We start from the raw sequence: 20,716 nt of genomic DNA on the forward strand, positions 1-20,716 counted from the left end.
GTTGAGTAGACCTCAGGTAAATACATGTTTAGTGTAGGTTCTATGTTAATCTGGATAGCAGCTGGGTTTCATTTAATGTTTGCTTTAGCTATAGATGCCAGGGGCTTTAAAATCAGCTAATGTCTTTTATTTGTTTTATTTATTTGTTGTCTTGTTTTGTTTTTAGTTGTGTCTTTGGGTTCTCCTAAGAACTCCTTCTTAAATAGAGTGTGTGTCTTATAATTTGTCAGCTGTAATCTACTGTTATTATAGAGGAGTCCTACTGATGTGGTGTTAAGGAGTAGTGGAGGGGAACTCATCTATAATCTTATGATTATATTTCACTCTTTTACTGGCGTATGACCATGAGAAGTGTTTCTTCACTTTTTTCCCACTTATGTGAGACAGGAAGGGTACAGGAGCAGGGACTCAGGGGGGAATCTTCCCTCAGGTAATATAATGCTTTGATAATGTCTTTTTTCATGTAGAAACAGCCATTTCAAAATGGTTACTTTCACCCTACCCATGTCAGATATGAGATGATTTTTTTTTCTCTTTTTTGGTTCTTTGTTCTGCTCTAGGTAAGCTGATCTTGACCATAGTTCTTGTATTGTCTTGTCTGTCCAGATTTCAGAGTGGTGGTTTGTCATGCAACTTCAGTTACTGAATGGATATAAGAACAGTCATTGATTTTCAGTTTGTTCAGCTTTTTTCTTATTGTAGGGACAGGAATGACAATTTTTAAGCTCTTTATTTGTCAGAACTGTAAACTGGAATATATCTCTAAATTCATTTGAACCAATATGTATAGAATATTAGTTTGAACGATTACCAAGTGATTTGTATATTTTTAGTGTTCCATATGTCTCAACCAACCCTGGATAGGAATACAGCAACTTAAACCTGAATCTCATGTTAAGCACAGCCACTAATGAAAGATTCTCATAAGGTCTGTGTGAGAGAGGAAAAATCCAAAATAATAAATTTTGAAAATAAATTTGTGTTAATTGACCAAAATAGTATAATTGAAAGCAACTGTATGACAACAATGCAAGCATTTGAAAGAAAAGATTTAGAACATATTATCTATTATAGATACTATAAATAAGCAAACCAAGAGGTTGAGTCTATTCAAAACTTTCATCCAGGGTTTTGAAAAAGAGCCTTTTAGCTTTCATGATCAAAAATCTCATTCAAAGCAGAGGCTATATGCACCTCATATGTTTACTGCAGCATTATTTACAATAAGCAAATTATGGAAGCAGCCCAAGTGTCTGTCCATAGAATGGATAAAGAAAATGTGAGGTATGTACACACACACACACACACACACACACACACACACACACACACACTGGAATATTATTCAGCCATAAAAAAGAATGAAGTCTTGCCATTCACAATTACATGGATAGAGCTAGAGAGTATAATGCTAATCAAAATAAGTCAGAGAATGACGTATACAATGTGATTTTTCTCACATGTGGAATTTATGAAACAAAATACATAAACAAAGGAAATAAAGGAGATAAACCAGAAAACAGATTCTCTAGAACAAACAGAGAGGAGGTTGGTTACCAGAGGGGAGGTTGGTGCCTTATGGATGAAACAGGTGATGGGATTAGGAGCACACTTATCTTGATGAGCTCTGAGTAATGCATGGAACTGTTGGATCACCATATTGCACACCTGAAACTAATATAACACTGTATTTTAACTACACTGGAAAATAAAATAAAAACCAATTGGAATTTCACACACACCCCCTAAAGGCAGAGGCTCTGAACTAATGGCCCCAACACATAATTAGTCTGTTTGGCATACATTGCTTTAAAAAAAAAAATGAATGGCTTGCTGACTTTCAATGATTCAGTGATTTCTCTAGAAAATCTAGATGCTCCGGAAACACTTGGTTGATATTGCCCCCACAGACCTCTGGAGGAGCACAGACTTACCTCCTTCCATTTGCCACAGATACCTCTAGATTATATCACTTGTTTCTGTAGCTGAGCCTTCCAAGCAAGTTTGTCTTCTAAATGAATTTATTAAAAGTTGGGATTAAAGGGGCGCCTGGGTGACTCAGTCGGCTGAGCATCCGACTTCGGCTCAGGTCATGATCTCACGGTTTGTGAATTCGGGCCCTGCGTCCGGCTCTGGGCTGACAGCTTAGAGCCTGCAGCCTGCTTCAAATTCTGTGTCTCCCTCTCTCTCTGCCCCTCTCCTGTCATACTCTGCTTCTCTCTGTCTCTCAAAAATAAATAAATGTTAAAGAAGTTGGGATTAAAAACCAAACAATCAAACAAACCCCTAGTCAGTCTTATAAAACCTGAAAGTCAAATAGAAGGTCACAATGTTGGTTACATTCCAGTAACATGTCCATTCAATTCACTTTTCCCATGGTGGTTTGTAATAATTGACATTAATCAGTCAAAAAAAAAAAGCACACATGAAGGTATTTACATCATTTTTGGATCTTTAAAATTTTGGATTATTGACAATAACCATCTTTTCCAAATTATTTCCATATCTTCTTTTTTATTCTGTGTCAACTTACTCCATTTTGCAAGAAGTCTGACCAACTTCTCTAAATCCATTTTGTAGATTATGATTCAAGACATGGTTATTACTGCCACTATGTGGTTTGTTTTGGAAGTACTTAAAAAAGCAAACATTTAGAGATTGCCATCTTAAGGTTAGTTACATAACCTTGACATTTTGCCTAGTCCCAATAGCCCATATCCACTGATACACTTTTCCCCAAGGAAAACATCCAGTTAATAGTGTATTTTCCTTTTTTTATTTCATCTGTGTCCTGTGTGGTTGCATGGGAAACACACAGACATGCAAACACACACATAAATATATATGCACATACAAAATCTATATATGTTTTCGTGTGTGTATATACACACACACACACACACACATATATATACATAAAGCTAAATATATGTGTGTGTTTCCATATATATATACACACATATGTGTATATATATATATAGATAGGTAGATACACACTTACAACATGTGTGTATCTGCTGCATTTTTCTTATTTATGCAAATGCCTTCATATTATGCAAACTTTTTTTAATGTTTATTTTTGAAAAAAAGAGAGAGACAAAGCATGACTGGGGAGGGGCAGAGAGAGGAGGAGACACAGAATCTGAAGCAGGCTCCAGACTCTGAGCTGTCAGCATAGAGCCCAACACAGGGCTCGAACTCATGAACCACAAGATCATGACCTGAGCCGAAGTCAGATACTTAATCAACTGAGCGACCCAGGTGCCCCTAGGCATACTTTTTTATACCTTGATTTTATTCTTTTCAATAGTTGTATAGTTTTTATTTGTGGGCATTTCTATTGTTTCTAACTGTTTTTATGGTTGTTTTCTGTTTTGTTATTAAAAATTGCACACACACACAAAAAAAAAAACAAAAAAGAAAGAAAGAAAAATGGGGCACCTGGGTGGCTCAGTCATTAAGCATCCAACTTTGATTTTGGCTCAGGTCATGGTCTCATGGTTCATGAAATCAAGCCCCACAACCAGGCTCTGTGCTAACAGCCTGCTTGGGATTCTCTCTCTCCTCTCTCTATACCCCTACCCTAGCCCTCCCTTCTCTCTCAAAATAAATAAATACACTTAAAAAAAAAAAGAAAATAAATAAACTTTAAAAAAGGAAAAATTGTACCACTGACATACGGTAGTGATGATATCATTTTGAACTTTTATAATTTTACTAATAATGATAAGTCTTAGGAGTAATATTCTGGATCAAAGAGTGTGTATGTTCAATATTTTGGAACATATTGAAAATTTGTACCCCAACATATTTGCACCAGGTCTACTTTTCTTGGATCTGTAACTTTACTAGATCTTCTTGAAATTTAATTTCTCTATTCTGAATTTTATCCCTTTGCAAAATATGTGCAGTTGTATACCTTTTCATATGTATATTGCACATCTGTGTTAATTGTTCTTTGAAATTCTTGTTCATACATTAGATATGAATATACAGACTTTGAAATTTTCCCTGGATTGGTTAGCACTCTAAAAATGTCATTTCTTGGGATAGTTTTTATGTGGAGTTTCTGGAAAAGAAACTCACTAGCCTTTGTTGCTTGTTCAAATGCTGTGTGTCCAGAGAGTATTAAACTTGACAACTTGCTGCCTGGTTGAGATGCCATGTGATGCTTTCCTTGGGACAAAGTTTTTCTTAATGTGTCACCTCTATAGGTTTTCCGAAAGTCTCCTGAGCCTTGTATGTCAAAGGTGAAACCAAGGCTTAATAAATATAAAGAGTGAAATGCTTACAAATTTCTCTTGTTAAACACAGTAATTACTTGGTAAATGCTGAAGGAGGGGAATGGTGGAGGTTGGTGAACAGAAACTCTGAATCAATATTTTCCATAATTCTGAGAATTTTCTGGGGTTCACTCAATCAGCATTTATTGAATCCCTACTACTAGTAGTCCAGGTACTAGTTAATTTTTTGTGTGAATAAAATGTACATTGAATAAAAAATACTTGTGTTCTTGCCTGTCAGGCACAGTGTGCCATGGGTGTAGACTGAAATGAGAAGACATATTTAAAATTCTAAGTGAAGAACCCTCCTGGATGGACCTTTATCTAAGCACAGAATGTTTGGAGGGAGGGCAGAGACTACTCAGTGTGTGAGAAATGGGGTGCAAATGATTTCTCTATCATTCTCCTGCTCAGGTGCCCAGTGGACAAGTTACTGGCAAGTTCGGCAACTTTTTCATATCTAGCTATGGTGTGATAGACCCTCCTCTCACAACTTATCCTCCAGCTCAACTCTGTGCATGTGGTTTCCCACAGTATTCAAAGGCGGAAAGGCATCCAGTGACTGCATTGGAGAAAATGATGGAGTCAAGTTTTGCCGGCCCCCAGTCATTCCCAGAGGTCCCTTCTCCTGACAGAGGAAGCCAATCTGTCAAACACCACAGGTACAGGTAGTTACTCATGGTGGGAATGGGCACGTTCACACTATATATTATGCTGGACAACACATGCCAAGGAATGGCAATCTTATTCAGAAGAGATGATTGTTCTTGCTTCCCCTATAGTTCTCCATGGAGTGGATGCTCAAACAGCTCACAGCAAGTAAACCAAAGATAACAGCAGGCAGCAATGTCCCTATAAGAAGCCTGAAGGAATTATTAACAACACCCATCAAAGCTGCAGACACAGACCAGTGAATGAAACAATTGCATTCTGAAAAACTATAAAAACATGACTTTTCCTAGCCTGCCTTATCACCGTCTGCAAATTTAATGACGAATTCTTCCCTAGGTAGCTGATGTGACACCCTCCAGGTCTTCTAACATGGTTCTCACACAAAGAAAACTTTTCAGGGAGAGGAAGCTTGGCAGATCTTAACCTTGGGTTTATAAGATCTGTTACCAATGGGGTGGCACTCTTTTGCAAGCTGACCATAGAAATCGGGCTGTTTGGGGGAGAAAGCCCAAAATAAAGTTCTCTTATCAATTATGTAACATTCTGAGGCCAAACAAGTTCTTCAGCATCTTCCAGTCACATGCTGCATTTTACATACAAGAATCTGAAAATGGAAAGTCTTTGTTCCATACCAAGTGCCCAAGTTTGGGACTAATGCTATGTTTACATGCAACTGAATCTATAGCCCAAGTCTTTGTGGACGTTGTGGAATGATTTAAGAATCCTTTTCTTAGTGAGAAATATGGTATTTAAAAATTTTTTAAAACATATATGAACAGATTTAAGAAAAGGATAAGATAAAAAAATAATATTGATTTATTGTGGTGAGCATTGAGTAATGTATAGAATTGTCGAATCACTATGTTGTATTCCTGAAATCGATATAACATTGCATATCAAGTATACATTTAAAAAGAACCTAAAAAAAAAAAGTTGTTCCCAGCAATGACAGATAAATATTGTTGACCCTTAGTTTTCACATATCTAGCCAATGTTTTGAAAACCTCCATGACAGAAACACGCATTATACAAGGAAACTATCTTCTTCCTTGACTCTCAATGAGTCCCCTAAAAAAGGATTTTTCTTGAAGCTGACCACATTTACTGGGAGTTTTTCAGTCACTCTCGATACTAATCCTCATTATTGGATGGTGATTTTTTTTTCTTATTCTACAAGAGTAGATACTGAAATACCAAAGTTTTGCTAGGTTTTTTTTTTAATGGTTTAAATATTTTCAACTTGGAATTGCAATATGTTTGGCTATTGGATAATTGCTTTTATTAACCACCAGTTCTGGCTTATATCAATTGAGGCATTTACAGATATTTGCCTGTTAAGAGAGCATTTTAGTTCACTGGATCTAATGGAAGTTCTTTAATTAGAAAAATAAGTCCAAAATTACCAGCCTTTTATAAGATGGATATTTTCTCCAAAACAACATTTCTCCTGCTGATTATAATACATGTTGAAGTGGTGTTCCAGCCAGCCGAGTAAAATAATTATGTATAATATTACTCTAGTACTATATGATGCCATCAATGTTTTAAAGTTGAAATGAAAAAGAATTACAGTTTCTAAAAAAAAAAAAGAATTACAGTTTCTAATGTATTTGAGCTGCAAATACCCTACCCCTACTCCTTGTCTGTTGGCATACTCTCATCTTCAACTTGGCTTCTACTATATTTCTAGGAAAGACTCACAAATTAAATAAGGTCATCTTTAAGAAGTGTTCCTTTTTGTTTGGTTCAATGGCACTGCAGTATTTGTTGTCATACATTGTGTCCTGATAGATAGGCGAGGGTTGATTTATAAAGCGCTTTTAGAACTTTGTAAATTATAGTTTAATATATCATAGCTTTTGTTTTGTAAAACATGCAGTAGACTTAAACATTTTCATGATTGATAACCTGGTCACTGATTTATATATCCTGCAAACTGCTCTATAACTTCCCAAAAGCCACTGGGTTAGAAGGCTTGAACAGTTGATTGATCAATAGGTGAGGAACTGTTTTTTAAGATGGGTCACTAGTTCATACTGGAAGACATTGTTGTTGTGACAGTTTGGCTGGCTCTGCATAATTAATTTCTTTTTGTGCACTGCAAATATGACTTATTTGGATAACTCATAACAAAGCTATTAATTCAAAGCCATTATTTCTCATGTTTAGTTCAAAGGAAAAAAATCCTCTTTCTTCTTAAAGAAAAATCTATTATGCCATGGCATACGTACTACATTATATTTTAGCAATATAACTCTTTTATAGAGAGCACGTGTGCAGATTTTTTTTAGAGTGAAATAAGACCAGGGTTTTCAGTGATTAGTACGAGCCTTTGAGTTGTCACTTGTGGTGGAGAGATCAGGAGAACTCATGGCTTAAGCACCTACTACGCACCAGGCTCCATGCTAAACACGTTGTATAATTTCTCTCTTTTAGCCCTATAGCAGTCTTATGAAAATACTTAAGCATGATGCTGATACCCTTCTTTTGCACCTCTCCTACCCATATCTATTTTTTACTTTTTTTTGCCTTGTCCTGTGCCCTGAAAGAGCAGCAGTTTCCCTTGTCCTCTGGCTTCTACTGGCTTGATTTGAGGCACAGACAAGAGATGGGAGAGTGGAAGGGTACAGCAGCCCCGGCCCTTATTCACCCTCCCTCGCTGATTGGTTCCCTCAGCTGCATCCCTGGTCCCTTTTCCTGGGCCACAGTGCCTGCAAAGTGGCCCTCTCCTTAGAACTCTCCTTCTCTGTCCATTCGGGTAGTCCCCTCTCCCTTTGTCCCTTCAGTTATAGGGATAGTAACAGCTTCCCGTTGTTACTTGCCTGGACATACAGAATGTACCCCATGTTGGCTCCCCCCCCACCCCTTACACACTGAAGACATGTCTGTAAGTTGTAAAATCTCCCCAAATGACCCAAATTAGAGTACCATCTCTTTCCCTTCAAAATTCTGGTAGAAATTCCTCCCCCAGTATCACACTACTGGTAATGTACAGACCTGAGAGGACCCCCAGATGCAACTAATTCCAGTGCCACAGCCTAAGTACCCCACGGACTCCATAGTAGCTTGTGGATAATACAGATAGAGGCCGAAAGGGAGGGGGGAAATAGCTATTATAACTCTTTGAACTTGTTGGCTTGGAGACCTAACTAGAGGTCCCATGCTGTCAACATATAGGAAATATTATGATAACGAATGAAGGTATAATATGTTGCAAGGTATGACCTGGTATTTGCAAAAACTCAGGAAGCTAATGTTGGCTTGAAGAGTATCAACTTTGATCAGTCACCTTGCCTAAACTAGGAAAGGGTCGATGGGGACTCAAATGTCAGGCCTCAAAATGATCTCAAATAATATTTGAGATGTTTTGTTTTGTATCTGTACAAAACTGTTAGTAGAACTAACAGTAATGTTGCTGGATGGAAAGTTACAGAACTCCAAATCACGTAGTGATACGGGTAAAATTACTTTGGGAGTCTGGTCCCTTTAGAACTTGATAGGTTTGCTGAAATTTTGAAAATATTTTTCATCTTTTTCTGTAGGGTTTTACTGGTATTTTTAGAAGGGCTTTGTTTTGTTTTGTTTTGTTTTGTTTTGTTTAGAGTTAAATGAGAATGCAGCAAGAAATTCTAAGTTCACTTACTATCTGAACACTGCAGAACCAGTTTGACCACATAAACTGGCATCTCATGAAATGTCTACAACAGAGTTTCTCTTACTGTCCCCATGGTTGCAGGGTAAATTCAGTGGGGGTGGTGATGGGAATGGGTATGGGATACATAATTGGTCAAATTAGCCACTGATTTTTATAGAGTCTAGTGCTTTTGTTTAGCATGATCTATGTAGGAATCTCACGTAAGATGTATCCCATTTATGCCTTTTGCCCTTTGAAGGCATCTGAAAACGTGGCTATTTGGGTATTTGGATGTATGAGTCAAATAAAATATGTAATCAGATGTTTATTAAAAGCCAGTTCAAAAGAAAACCAATGTAGTTTCTCAAGACTGAGGAGAATCTGAGGTAGTGAACTGGGAATTTAGCACATATGGTAAAGAAACAATGCCAACTCAAATGAGGTTTACTTATTCTACCATTAACACTTTTCCCTGTGAACTTTTCCCTGTGAATCCCTTTGAGGGTTCCTGTGTTTAATTTTTGTCAGTGTCTAATAACAAAACCATTTTTATTTTTATTAGAGAGGCAGCTACTATATCCTGGATAATGAGGGTGGCTGAGAATCAGGAGCTTGAGAACTCCTTAAGCCCACCTCTTATCTTTGGCTGGAAAGCTGCAATGGTTTTAGTCCATTGTACTTCAACCTAGAAAGCCAGAAACATGGGAATTTCTCTTTGTGTCAGTTTCTGCGAGGGTGAATGGATTCACCAACTTCTGATCTCCTCCTAGCAGATATTCTACAGTCATGAATGGAGCCTAGAGTTTTGAGTGTCTGGGGTGAAAAAGCAGTGTCAGAAAAGTTTGAGCAGCCACCTGTAAGGTTATTGCTATGTTGGTTTTCTTTCATCCCAGCAGGAGTCTCTCCTCTTGCTGCAGCCCAGGGCAAAGGAGTGGTATGCTCCATAGGAATGCCTTCAGGAGGACACCCCCCTCGCCCCGAAGTAGGCTGGGTGGCATCGTGGGACCAGCATATCAGCAACTTGAGGAATCAAGGATCCCGGACCAGGATATGATACCTTGTCAAGGGTAGGTCTTAAAAGCAATGGAATTTAGGGAGGGTATCATTAATGCTCTAACTTTAAACTGAGTTATTGTGTTCCTTGGGGTTATATTGATTGATTTTGTCATTAATTGTCTATTTATGCTTACTTCTGTATTTGTTCCATAAAAGGTAATCTAACTTAAAAGAATAGGTACAACTAAAATAGATATTAGGGAAATGTTAGAAAAATAACACTGGGAGCAAGTAAGTATATAGATACCTAGACACATGTTATATAGTTGCTAAAACAACTGGAAATTTGTCTTTGATTTTAAAAAATAGAGATTTCTTAAGAGGATTAATGTATTCCTTCATTCTTAGGTTTGAAAAAAAAATAGTTAATTCTCTAATCAACATTGTCGGGCAATACTCCATTACAGTAACCTGTAATGTATTTATATATAGTATGTGCTTCCATCCAGAGAATTCTTGAGTGTGTCTCACTCAAAGTTGGCAGCATATTGTCAAAGCACAACCTGCTGAACTCAGATCTCTAGGTTCATTTATGGTGTAGGTGTGGAAAGATGGGCTCCAGATACCATGGCTTACTACTCATTCTTGCAGTGCAAAAGGTGCCCTTTCCTCCGAGTGGACACTGACCTCATAGGGTTCATAGCATGGTGAGTGGAGGAGGATGAATTTTAGCCCCCATTCACCTAATTGGCATAAATTGTTCAGTCAAACATGGTAGCCCTTACTTAAACTTACTGGATTTTAAATCTCATCCTTGAAAAAATTTTATCTTTTGAGCTTAAGTTTTCTCATCTATAAATTGAGCAAAATCATACCAGCCTTCCTATGGGTTGTTGGACAGATTTTTAAACATTACATGTGTAGAGGGCTTGTACCTGACACATAAGCAGAAAAGTAGCACTAGCATTTATTGTCACAGGAACTGCTCTAGAATTATTAATTTCAAAAGCCATGCAATCAGGGTTTATTCCAGAAATTTCAGGAATCCGTTCCCTCACTCAAGCCAGGTTCTTGTCGTATCTAGTTTGTATCACTCTGGATAAGGCAGACCAGGTTTCTATGCTGCTTCGGACTGGCTGATCTTTCCAGGCTGCCCATATCAAACTGAAGGCCAAAGCAGGCAGGAGACTTCTATCAGAGAGACTTTTCTTCTCGGCAAGATACACATAAAGGAGTGCCTTGTCTGAACAAACTTAGCAACAGATTTCCTTGGGAAGACATTTGTAATTTTGAAGCAATTCCCAATGAACTGTAAAATACATTTGGTACAGATCTGGGGTGACAGTTGCAAATTCAATATAACAGCCAAGTTGTCCAAAATGTGTAATGCAAGTCAAGAAGCAGTTTGCATTTCTCTTTGCCTTATATCTGGAAAGGGAGTTTGCATTTAGCCTATAATTATAATTAATCATGTTTCATAATTACTTTTCCTCTTGAATCACTTATCACTGGTAGTGATTTTTAAGTCACTAATAACGTTTGTCACTTAAGAATGAGAACAAGTGAGGGGAAATCAAGTTCAGAGATTTTTTAGGGTAGAGACAGAACCCAGCCTGTGGTGTCTTTCTTTCCATTCATCACTGTTACAGCTATCATCCCATATGTCCCGGGTATAAGGATGCTCTGAGCCTATGCCAGGCACAGGCTCGAAACATACATATACGAATCTTCAGAGATTTCCAAGCAAGTTCAGGTATTGCTTTGTCTTCCACCTCCTGGGAGACTTACACTTACTGTCTGCATAGTGGTAGTTCTGTTTTGGTTCAATCATCATTGGGTTTGGAATATTCTCTCCAGCTGGCTGGCCACATGTATTTTCCTGTGTGTGATATGCACCCGATGTTGATAAATGGTGACTCTAAGTCACTGTGTGCTCAGCACAATGAATCTCAGGGAGCAATCTTATTCTCAGTTCTTGAAAACAGCTATTTTCCACTCCTGGGGGACTGACCGTCTCTCCGGACTGGAAATGGGATTGGTAATAGAATTTCACAGCTAAAGGCCCTCTTCAAATCTGGCCCTAGCCCAGAGGGGGAGTGAATGAATTTACAAGAGCTATCAGCCATCTGCTGCTTGTTTATCAAGTGTGTGGGCACTGTCTGCTAGTTAAGACTCCTGGTATATATGACTTCCCTCCTTGGTACTTACTTCAGCCCTGCTTGAACCCAGCACATATCTTAGGGAAGCCTGATGAAGGAATGAGGTGGAGAGGACATTCTTCAGGAGCTTCCCTCCCCCTCTCTGCCCCCATCAATGGACCCCTGACGACCATGGCAATGGCTTACAGAGCTTTGAACTAGTCCTTGTCAGGCAAATCAAACTAATGTATTCATATGCTAGACAGAAAGAAATGGAATCACAAAACTTGAATCGCCACCTTCAAAGTAGAAGGAGCCAAACTGTACTGGGTACCCACCTCACTTAGCTAGCAACTTGACAGACTTAAGTTATCCTTCGGGAATTTTAAAACTGAACACACTAAGGATAGCAGAGTTTAAATGACTAACGCAAGGTAGCATATCCCATGTAAAAGAACTGAGGTTGAATACTTAGCATTTCTGACTAAATGAACCCCCGAACCAGGAAAGAAATGTGCAGAAAATCACATTCATGGATGATGTGTACATGGAATCTCTTAAGTGTATGGCCCTGGAGGGAGAAGTGGGTTTCTTCAGTTTCGCCAGTTGATTCTCATGCCATGTGCTCCAGGAACCAGGGCTTGGAGTCCCCTACAGAAACACAGATTCCTTGGCCTGGCTTCTGAAGCCCTGGGAATCAAACCAAGTGACTAACTGTTGGATTTTTTCACCTTTAAAAGGATGCTTTGGCTCACGTAGTTACAAATGAAATGCACTGTGATTTCTTTGGTGAGGGATCTGAGGAAGGGCGACTCAAACTAGTATTTTATAGTCAGTGAATGACAAGCTCATGGATCAAAACTGTGAAAGAGTCTGTGACTCTTAAGGGACACAGAACTCTGAAGTGTCTTCTGATCCAGAATCACATTAGAAATTTCGCTCTTGCTTAAACTTCTGGAGAGTAGTGTAGCTTCTCTCAAATACCAGCCCTGGGACCCTCACAGCAACTCTGAGAAGGAAGAGAGGATTGAATAGTGTGGATCTGGCTGAATAGCCCAGGGGCATTACTTCAGGTAGTCTCCAGAGGAATCCCCCTAGGGATTCCCACATCCTTTAATTAATGAAAGAAATTAAAGTGCAACTACCATTGATTTAAGATTCCAGAGCTTGTAATGGTGTTGGGACTTAAAATCATGCCAGATCTACATTTTTGGAAAGTTCTAATTGTTTGTGGTGCCATCTCCATGTTATGGTAACATTCTAGATTTCAGTTATTGCCAGCCATGTGTCCCATACCTGACTTGTGAGGTGACACATAAGTCAATTGCAATTCCTCTTTTTCACCTAAATCCTTAATTTAGAAGGCTGCCCCAGTTTGGCTCAAAGTGCCTTTGATTATTTCATCGTCATGCCAACGTAGTCATGAAGCTACAGTTTACTAAAATCCTCTGAGATATTTATGCCTTTACCCAACAAGTTTAACAAGCAATGTTTAGATGCGGGTATAAGAATTTGCACCTATCACCATCACATTTCAACCTGTTAGATTCTACCCATTGATATATCCAGAAGATTATCTATATGGAATACAATTGTATCTCAATTCTATTTCTTGGCTCTGTGAATGCAATAAGCAGACATTCTATATCTTCATACGTATTAATGATGCTAACAGGATGGTGCTGAGGACAGAACACAAAGCCCTGAAATCTGCCCCCTTTTTTCTTGTTGAAATTAAGTCATGGATCAGAAACTTTAGGGTCAGAGTTTCAGCCATATAACACTTATGTGAAAGGAATAAGACCACCCAGGGAATTGCCTTGTACATGGCTATACAATTAGATCGTAATTGTAAGAAAGATTATACATCCCTAAAAAGGTGTCCTAGTGCATCGTGGGATGCCCACTCATTTCTGGCTTTGCTAGGAAGAATTTCAATAAGACAATTTAGGATTAACTTGTTCCTCTGCCACTTACCAAAGGTATAATTTGAGGAAAGTCATTTGAGTGCCCCTTAATTTAGTTTATTTATTCATCACTGCATGGTAATAATAATAAATAAACCCATGTTTTAAAAAATTAAATGAGGTAATTAGACATAAGCATGCTTTTTAAAAACATTTTGCAAATGTCAGCCATTATTATGTTTGAAATGGACATTAACTGGGATATAAAGGGAGCATTTACCTTGAAGGTTTGTTCATGTATTCATGCATCCCTTCGATCAGGATTTATTGATTGCCAAGTCTGTATTAGGCATAGTAAAAGAGGATGGAGCTGCAAAGACACCTAAATGTGTTCCTCATGTATTTTCACTGTCTGGTGGAGAGACAGATTTCTGAGTTGCTCTAACTTGTGTCCTTACAATAAAGACCTCTGTTTAGTATGCAAGACACTTCATTGCAATTATTCTTTCCATTTATAAACATGATTTTTATTTACATTGTGGTGTAAGACAAGGGGAATAAGATTTATTATATAAAGGGTGGATATGTTTAGATTATGCTTAAATTTTAATGTTTAATTTAACATTTAAATTAAGGACAAATAAACCAAGAGAATGGAGACTACTGTTCAAGATCCCAGACCACATTTCTGTGAATCTACAACATACCTGCCCCCACTTTCTGGCACTGGAAAATTCACTAGCTGTGAACAGGCAATTAGGGGACTAGCCAGATTCTGGCATATTATTCAAAGGACTTGGAATGGCACGTTGGCATTCTTGTCAAGCTGTTGCCCTGCACCAACATAATACCTAAATTGGCTCCAGAAACCATGTGAAGAAAGCTGCTCTATAATCTGTCTAATGGATCTCACTTCACGTTCATCCCCAGAGAGGAATCATATGCCTCCATTCCCATTTGTAGGCTCAGCAGTCTGACAGTGAGGCATTTCTATAGAGTGCCAATGAAAATTGATTTGGTCCCCCTAAAGTCAGTGTGAAGCAGTAAAACTCAGGATGAGTTTTACTCATCCTTGATGAGTAAACCTTGATGCTTGATGTCGGGCTTCCTGATTGCCTCCAACTAGTGTGGCCACAAGTCTACAGACTAAACCAGGGCTGAGAGGGTGGTCACATGGATGGAGTGGAGTAATGCCGTTATGGGTTTCCTGTTTGTCACTATGGAAAGGCCACACTTACCTGCTCAATCCCCATTTACTTTGTATTCTAGGATAGAGGTCAGGAAGACTATACCCCACCTGCCTATACAGCTGTGGTGTGTTGAAAGATCCCTGGACTTCAAGTAAGAAGATCTGGGTTTGAGTCTCAGTCTGTCACTTATTTTCTGTGTGACCTTGGGCAAGTCACTTCACCTATCTGAGCTTCAGTTTACTTCTCTGTTTAACTGGGAGCATATTATCCGTCTCATGGGGTTGCTGTGAGAATTCAGTGAGATGGTGCATGTGGAAGTGCTTTGTTGACTGAATATTGCTCTAAGAAGCACAGCCGAAAGCAGAATATGTAACACTCGGTTTCTTTTTCAGGTATTCGTCCAATGGTTTAAAAACCCAACAAAATGCATCCATAAATATGCAACTGCCTTCAAGAGAGACAAATTCCTATTTTAATAGCTTGGATCAAAAGGACCTGATGGGATATTCATCTACAAGGGCCAGTTCCGTGCCCATCATCCCTTCAGTGGGTCTAGAGGAAACCTGCATGCAAATGCCAGGGATTTCTGAAGTCAAAAGCATCAAATGGTGCAAAAACTCCTACTCTGCTGATATTGTCAATGTGAGTATTCCAGTCAGCGATTGTCTTATAGCAGAACAGCAAGAAGTGAAAATATTGCTAGAAACTGTCCAGGAGCAGATCCGAATTCTGACTGATGCCAGGCGGTCAGAAGACTACGAACTGGCCAGCGTAGAAACCGAGGACAGTGCAAGTGAAAACACAGCCTTTCTCCCCCTGAGTCCCACGGCCAAATCAGAAAGAGAGGCACAATTTGTCTTAAGAAATGAAATACAAAGAGACTCCGCATTGACCAAGTGACTTGAGATGGAGGAATCTGTGCATTCTATGCTTTGCTCAACAGGAAAGAGAGGAAATTAAATACAAATTATTTATATGCATTAATTTAAGAGCATCTACTTAGAAGAAACCAAATAGTCTATCGCCCTCATATCATACTGTTTTTTAACAAAATATTTTTTTAAAGGGAAAGAAACGTTTCAGGAGGGATAAAGCTTACAACGAAAGCTTTTGGGTAGAATTCTGAATACAATTTCAGTTAGTCCCAACACCGGCCTCGTTGGCTCTTAGTAGATGTGGGTAATTCAGACCCTTAGCCCCACAGCACCAGTGTCCTCATAAAAAAGCATTGGCAGTTACCTGGTTTTAAAGAGATGAGCTGTATCCTGAGGGCGGACGTGCCAGTGAGCAAGTGGCCCTTGCCATTTGGCTTGCCAGTCCCAACCCCTAAATTTCTATTCACTCGACAGCCTCATCACAGGTTATGTCCTGTCAACAAATGTAGTGTTTTCTATTTCATTTTTGAAGAATGGCACAAAAACTCTGTAAGGGGGAGGGTAGGAGATAGAAGGACTAATTGGGGGACAATCTTCGCTACTCTTATGTGCCAGCTTCCTCTGAAATTTGAAGGCACAGAATCTCAGAGGGAGGTGTGAAATTATTATAGAAAAAGAGACGAGAAAAATCACAATGTCGTGTCACTAAAATCATGCTAATAGAAAGAAGTGTTTTTCTTTGAGATTGTTTAGGGGCTCCAAAGGAGCATTTCTCAGTGTGTGCGTGCCCTTTGTGCGTGTGTGTGTGTGTGTGTGTGTGTGTGTGTGTGTCTGTGTGTGTGCGTGCACGTGCGCACAGGTGTGTGTCTGTATGTGCTTGCTCACTTGAGCACAGGTATGCTGTATGCACATGTGTTCATTGTGTGTATGTGTGTGCATGTGTGTGCATATTAAGCTTGCTAAAATTTGTTCTGAAACATCAGGGAATTTAATATTCAGAAAAGAAATTTCCCTCTCAGATCTGTTCACTTTGAATTTATACATTAAGTGTAAAATTCAGTTAGTAAGTTCTTAAATCAAGGTCACTTGCATGGCGGGGTCCTTTAAAACTCTTGACAATGTCAAGATCATTTTCTGGTGTGAATACTTTTGAGAGGAACAACTATTGGCTCATTAATGGTATCAGTATCACAAGGCAAGTTGAGGATGTGTGTTTATTTTGAATCATGCGTACTTAAATTATTTACACAAGCCAATTATCAAACTGAAAGTTACCCTTTGCCTTCTCATCATCCTCATTATTATTTATTTTGTAGCAAGTCTACTATTTGTGGACCAAGACATTGGCTTCTGTGGTTAATATGGAAAGAATAAATTGTTGAAATCACAAAGCCCAGACTTTTCAGTTCACAGGAAGCCCCCAAAAGAACAGTAAATTGTGTTGTATGTTCATTTGGAATAAAGCAATATTTTTACCACTGCTGAGGTGAACTGAAACTTCTCCTGAAGATTCGTCTGTTTTATTTACCCTTATTTTCATGGGGCATTCAAGGAAATTAGTGTTCACCTAACCAGTCTTTTCCAATTATTGGTGGTGTTGAGTTGTTATGTTTACACTGTTTTAAATAAAAAGGCACAGTATTTGAAAGTATATAAAAGATTTCTTTTACTGCAGTCTGGGAAGACTTTGGTTACATTTCCTTGTGGAAGATTCACATTACCTTGAAAGGGAATGTAATTTCTGAAACAAATATTGAATATATACAATTCTTTCTTGAGTTTATGTTGTTTCTGTTTAAAATACATAGCAAATTGCTCCTTGAGAACGTTCTTTAATAATAGACATATGCCATGTAGGGAAAAAAATCATTGTTTTCTTATCAACACTGTTTAGTGAAACTTCAAGGTCTCAAATATTGAAAAAACACTTTGGTAGAAATGCATTTTATATTTAACAAAAGATTTTGGTATTCATTAACTGTCCTATTATACTTACATTATTTTAAATATAGAGGTAATGCTGTTAGACTCTTAAAAGATTATTACAAATTTTTAATGTCTAGATCACCTAGGTTCCCATTTAAAAAATTGTATCTTTGGGAATATTTCAGAAAGGTGGTCTTCATTTACAAGTATATAAAAAAAATCCCATAAGCTGCATATTCAATATGTTGGGTTGAAATTTATCACTCTTATCAAACACTAACTGGAAGGCCTCACAAGTCTTTTGAAGTCAACCTTGTTTCTTCGGTTTTTCATCAAAATGTTACCTGTTGCATAACTAAAGGATTCATACAGATTTCACCTAGTTAGCAGGTTATAATTACGTGGCCTGCAGCAGTCAAGTCAAATATTATTTTCTCTGAAAAGACTGAATATTTTCAATCAAATTTGAGTCCTAATCCAGCCCCCTACTCATTTTTTTTAAGTGGAACCATACATTATATGATTATAAACACCTTCGTGCATCCTGATGAACATGAATATCAGGCATATCCACTGGCGGTCTGATGTAGTTTAGAGATATAGTTACTTCCTAATTGATAATCAAGACAAAATATTCCATGAAGAACAGATATTAATGGTTATTTCATTAGTTATTTGTCTCCTTTTGGAATATGAAGCTCTCCTGTATAAAGGGTCCAAGCCCAAAATGCACATATTTGGGCACCACCTGACAAGTGCTGATAGCATCAAGACTCAAAGTTGATATAACATGACAAACACCTGGAGCCATCGGTACCTTGTCCTTCAAGCTCATGTGCCTACAGAGAGGTGCTTATTTCTACAAGACACCCTTGATTTTGCTTCATGTTCCTTGTCTTTGTTATGTGAAGATATTCGGAGATTTGTGATTAAGTAAGTTGCGGATTAGTTATTTACTGAATAATGAATGTCACTCATTATGTTTTTACTCTGAATCATTTTCTGATTAGTCTTCTTTTGATACATAAAGTATATGTTATTCTAAGTTGCCAGTGACTGCTGTGGAATGCTGTTGTGCAAAATATATGACCAATTTTATGCTAATGAGAAATAACAGAAATGATGTTGAATTGGCCTCCAAATTTTCTTTCTGACTTTTTTGGTACGTTATTAAATGCTCTGTTTTACACTCTAATCCAAAATTTACCTTGCTGTGAGTTAAGGACTTAATATTTGTCCATTTATTCCATCTCCAGCGATTCACATCATTTCTAAGTAGCAATAGGTCTTCTGCAAGAGGAACAGCACTGATTTTAAAACTCCACAAATTAATCTCTTTTGATAATAATAATAGCATATCAGACCTACCAAAAAGAGAAAAGGAGGGCCAAGCAGACTTCAAGAGCGTGTACACTGGCTTCCGGATTAAATGATGGCTGCAATTTAAGTGAGCCCTCTGGCGACCACGGTGAAGGCTGTCAACAATCAGGTCTCCACCAGAGTCCGCTTGTTGTATGCAGCAGTCACACACACCCATCTGCTGTATGGTGCTACAGGAAACCCTGGCTCCCTAAGTGAGGGGAGATGGTGGTTCCTTTGATTCCAGCCCTGTAAGCCAGAAAATATCGCCCTGAGACAAGAGCTGTGAAACATTTCCCAAATGAGGAAATAGTATACTTAGAAGCAGAGCAGGAGGGGCGGGATTTTTATTTGATCTTTTGGTATCTGGGAAACATTTTCTATATAAAGAATACTTTTTTATTATTATTCGATTGTATAGATTCAGTATCGTGTATTCGATGATAGCACATCTCTACTGTGTTTGTACTTTAGTCTTCAGAAATTCAGATTTCATCCAGGAAAGATCAGCACAGTGTTTCTGGGCTGTTCTCAATTTTAGATGCATCCCAATATGTCAAGGGAAATGATGCCTTTAAATAAGCTTTATCTCTTCCTCTTTTATTTTTTCTTTCCCTTTTAAAGAAATAGTGAGGGTAAAGGAAGAAATTCATTCCTTAAGATCTACATTGTTTTCTTATAATAATCTATTTTCTACTGTGACTATACACACATATACACATACATACATATCTAACATATATGTATATATAAAATATGTATATGAAACTTACATGTTTGATTATTTTGCTAGCTTTATTTTTGCTTAATTTGACAAATATTAAGGTGAAATCCAATGAAATCAAACTATGTAGAGGTCGGCCAACTTTGCAATATTTAGGTGACACACGCATTTTCCAGATCTTTCTCTTTCTGAGGTAAGCAGAAATATCCTTGGGTTGGAAAATTCACAAGACCCTGAAATAAAATCTCTGCTAGATTATCTCTTAGACCTAAAGATTAAACTATGGGTGTATATGATTGCTGTCCCTATGGCTATAATGGTCTCAAATATATTTTTTACAAATATAAACATAAGTTCTCCCAAAGGTGCCTACACAGGTACCTTTGACTTCTAATGCCCACAGGCTCTAGTGAGGAGTTGAGTTGAAGACACAGTGTAGGGGGGTGGGGGAGGAAGGGTCGGATATTACACGTTAATATTGGATTCCCAGTGAAGTTATGAAGTTAATAGCAGACGTGACCAGACACAATCTTGATAAAATAGAGAGTAGGCTTCTAGTACTTTCAAAACTTCTTGTCCTAAACATCTATATCAATTGCATAGGTATTGTTGCCTATGAAATAATTGTGCGATAGCAAACAATTTATGTTGAGAGTCATCTTTGTGAAAGCTTGTGACTTATACATACTAGTAGCTCCATGACCCCATCTGTCAAATAGGGAGGATGATCTAGTTCATCTTTGATCTCCTTCCAAATTGAATAATACCTGTTATCCAACCATTCTAACTTAGACTTTACTTAGTCATTTTTCATGCAATCATTTCAACACAACCCCTAGGAAAGTTAATAGATATGTCTTGTAAGGCTCAAAAATTATTGGAACCTGTATATCAATCTATAAATAAGACTTACATTTATAATATTCCATTTAATTTCCATAGAGAATAGACAGGATCACCTTTGTCATTTTTAAAGTATATTTCCCTAGGACAGGTAAGAAAGTAGAAAGAG

The 20,716-nt window shown here is 38.0% G+C and overlaps 1 protein-coding gene across 4 annotated transcripts in view; it reads left to right on the forward strand.

Moving 5' to 3' along the window:
* Positions 1-15,720, forward strand: part of NRG3 (neuregulin 3) — a 1,047,305-nt gene extending 1,031,585 nt beyond the window's left edge. For 2 of the 4 annotated variants that reach the window (XM_042908761.1, XM_042908763.1), the window contains exons 7-9: positions 4,818-4,945; positions 9,486-9,656; positions 15,213-15,720. In XM_042908761.1, coding sequence (XP_042764695.1) covers positions 4,818-4,945; positions 9,486-9,656; positions 15,213-15,720 — 807 coding nt within the window. Of the gene's footprint in view, positions 1-4,817; positions 4,946-9,482; positions 9,657-14,899; positions 14,972-15,212 lie in introns of all 4 variants that reach the window. The other 2 variants (XM_042908760.1, XM_042908762.1) reach the window with 2 other exon arrangements.
* Positions 15,721-20,716: the final 4,996 nt, after the last annotated feature.

The sequence above is a fragment of the Panthera leo genome, chromosome D2 (assembly GCF_018350215.1).
Source record: "Panthera leo isolate Ple1 chromosome D2, P.leo_Ple1_pat1.1, whole genome shotgun sequence".
Classification (NCBI taxonomy): Eukaryota; Metazoa; Chordata; class Mammalia; order Carnivora; family Felidae; genus Panthera; species Panthera leo.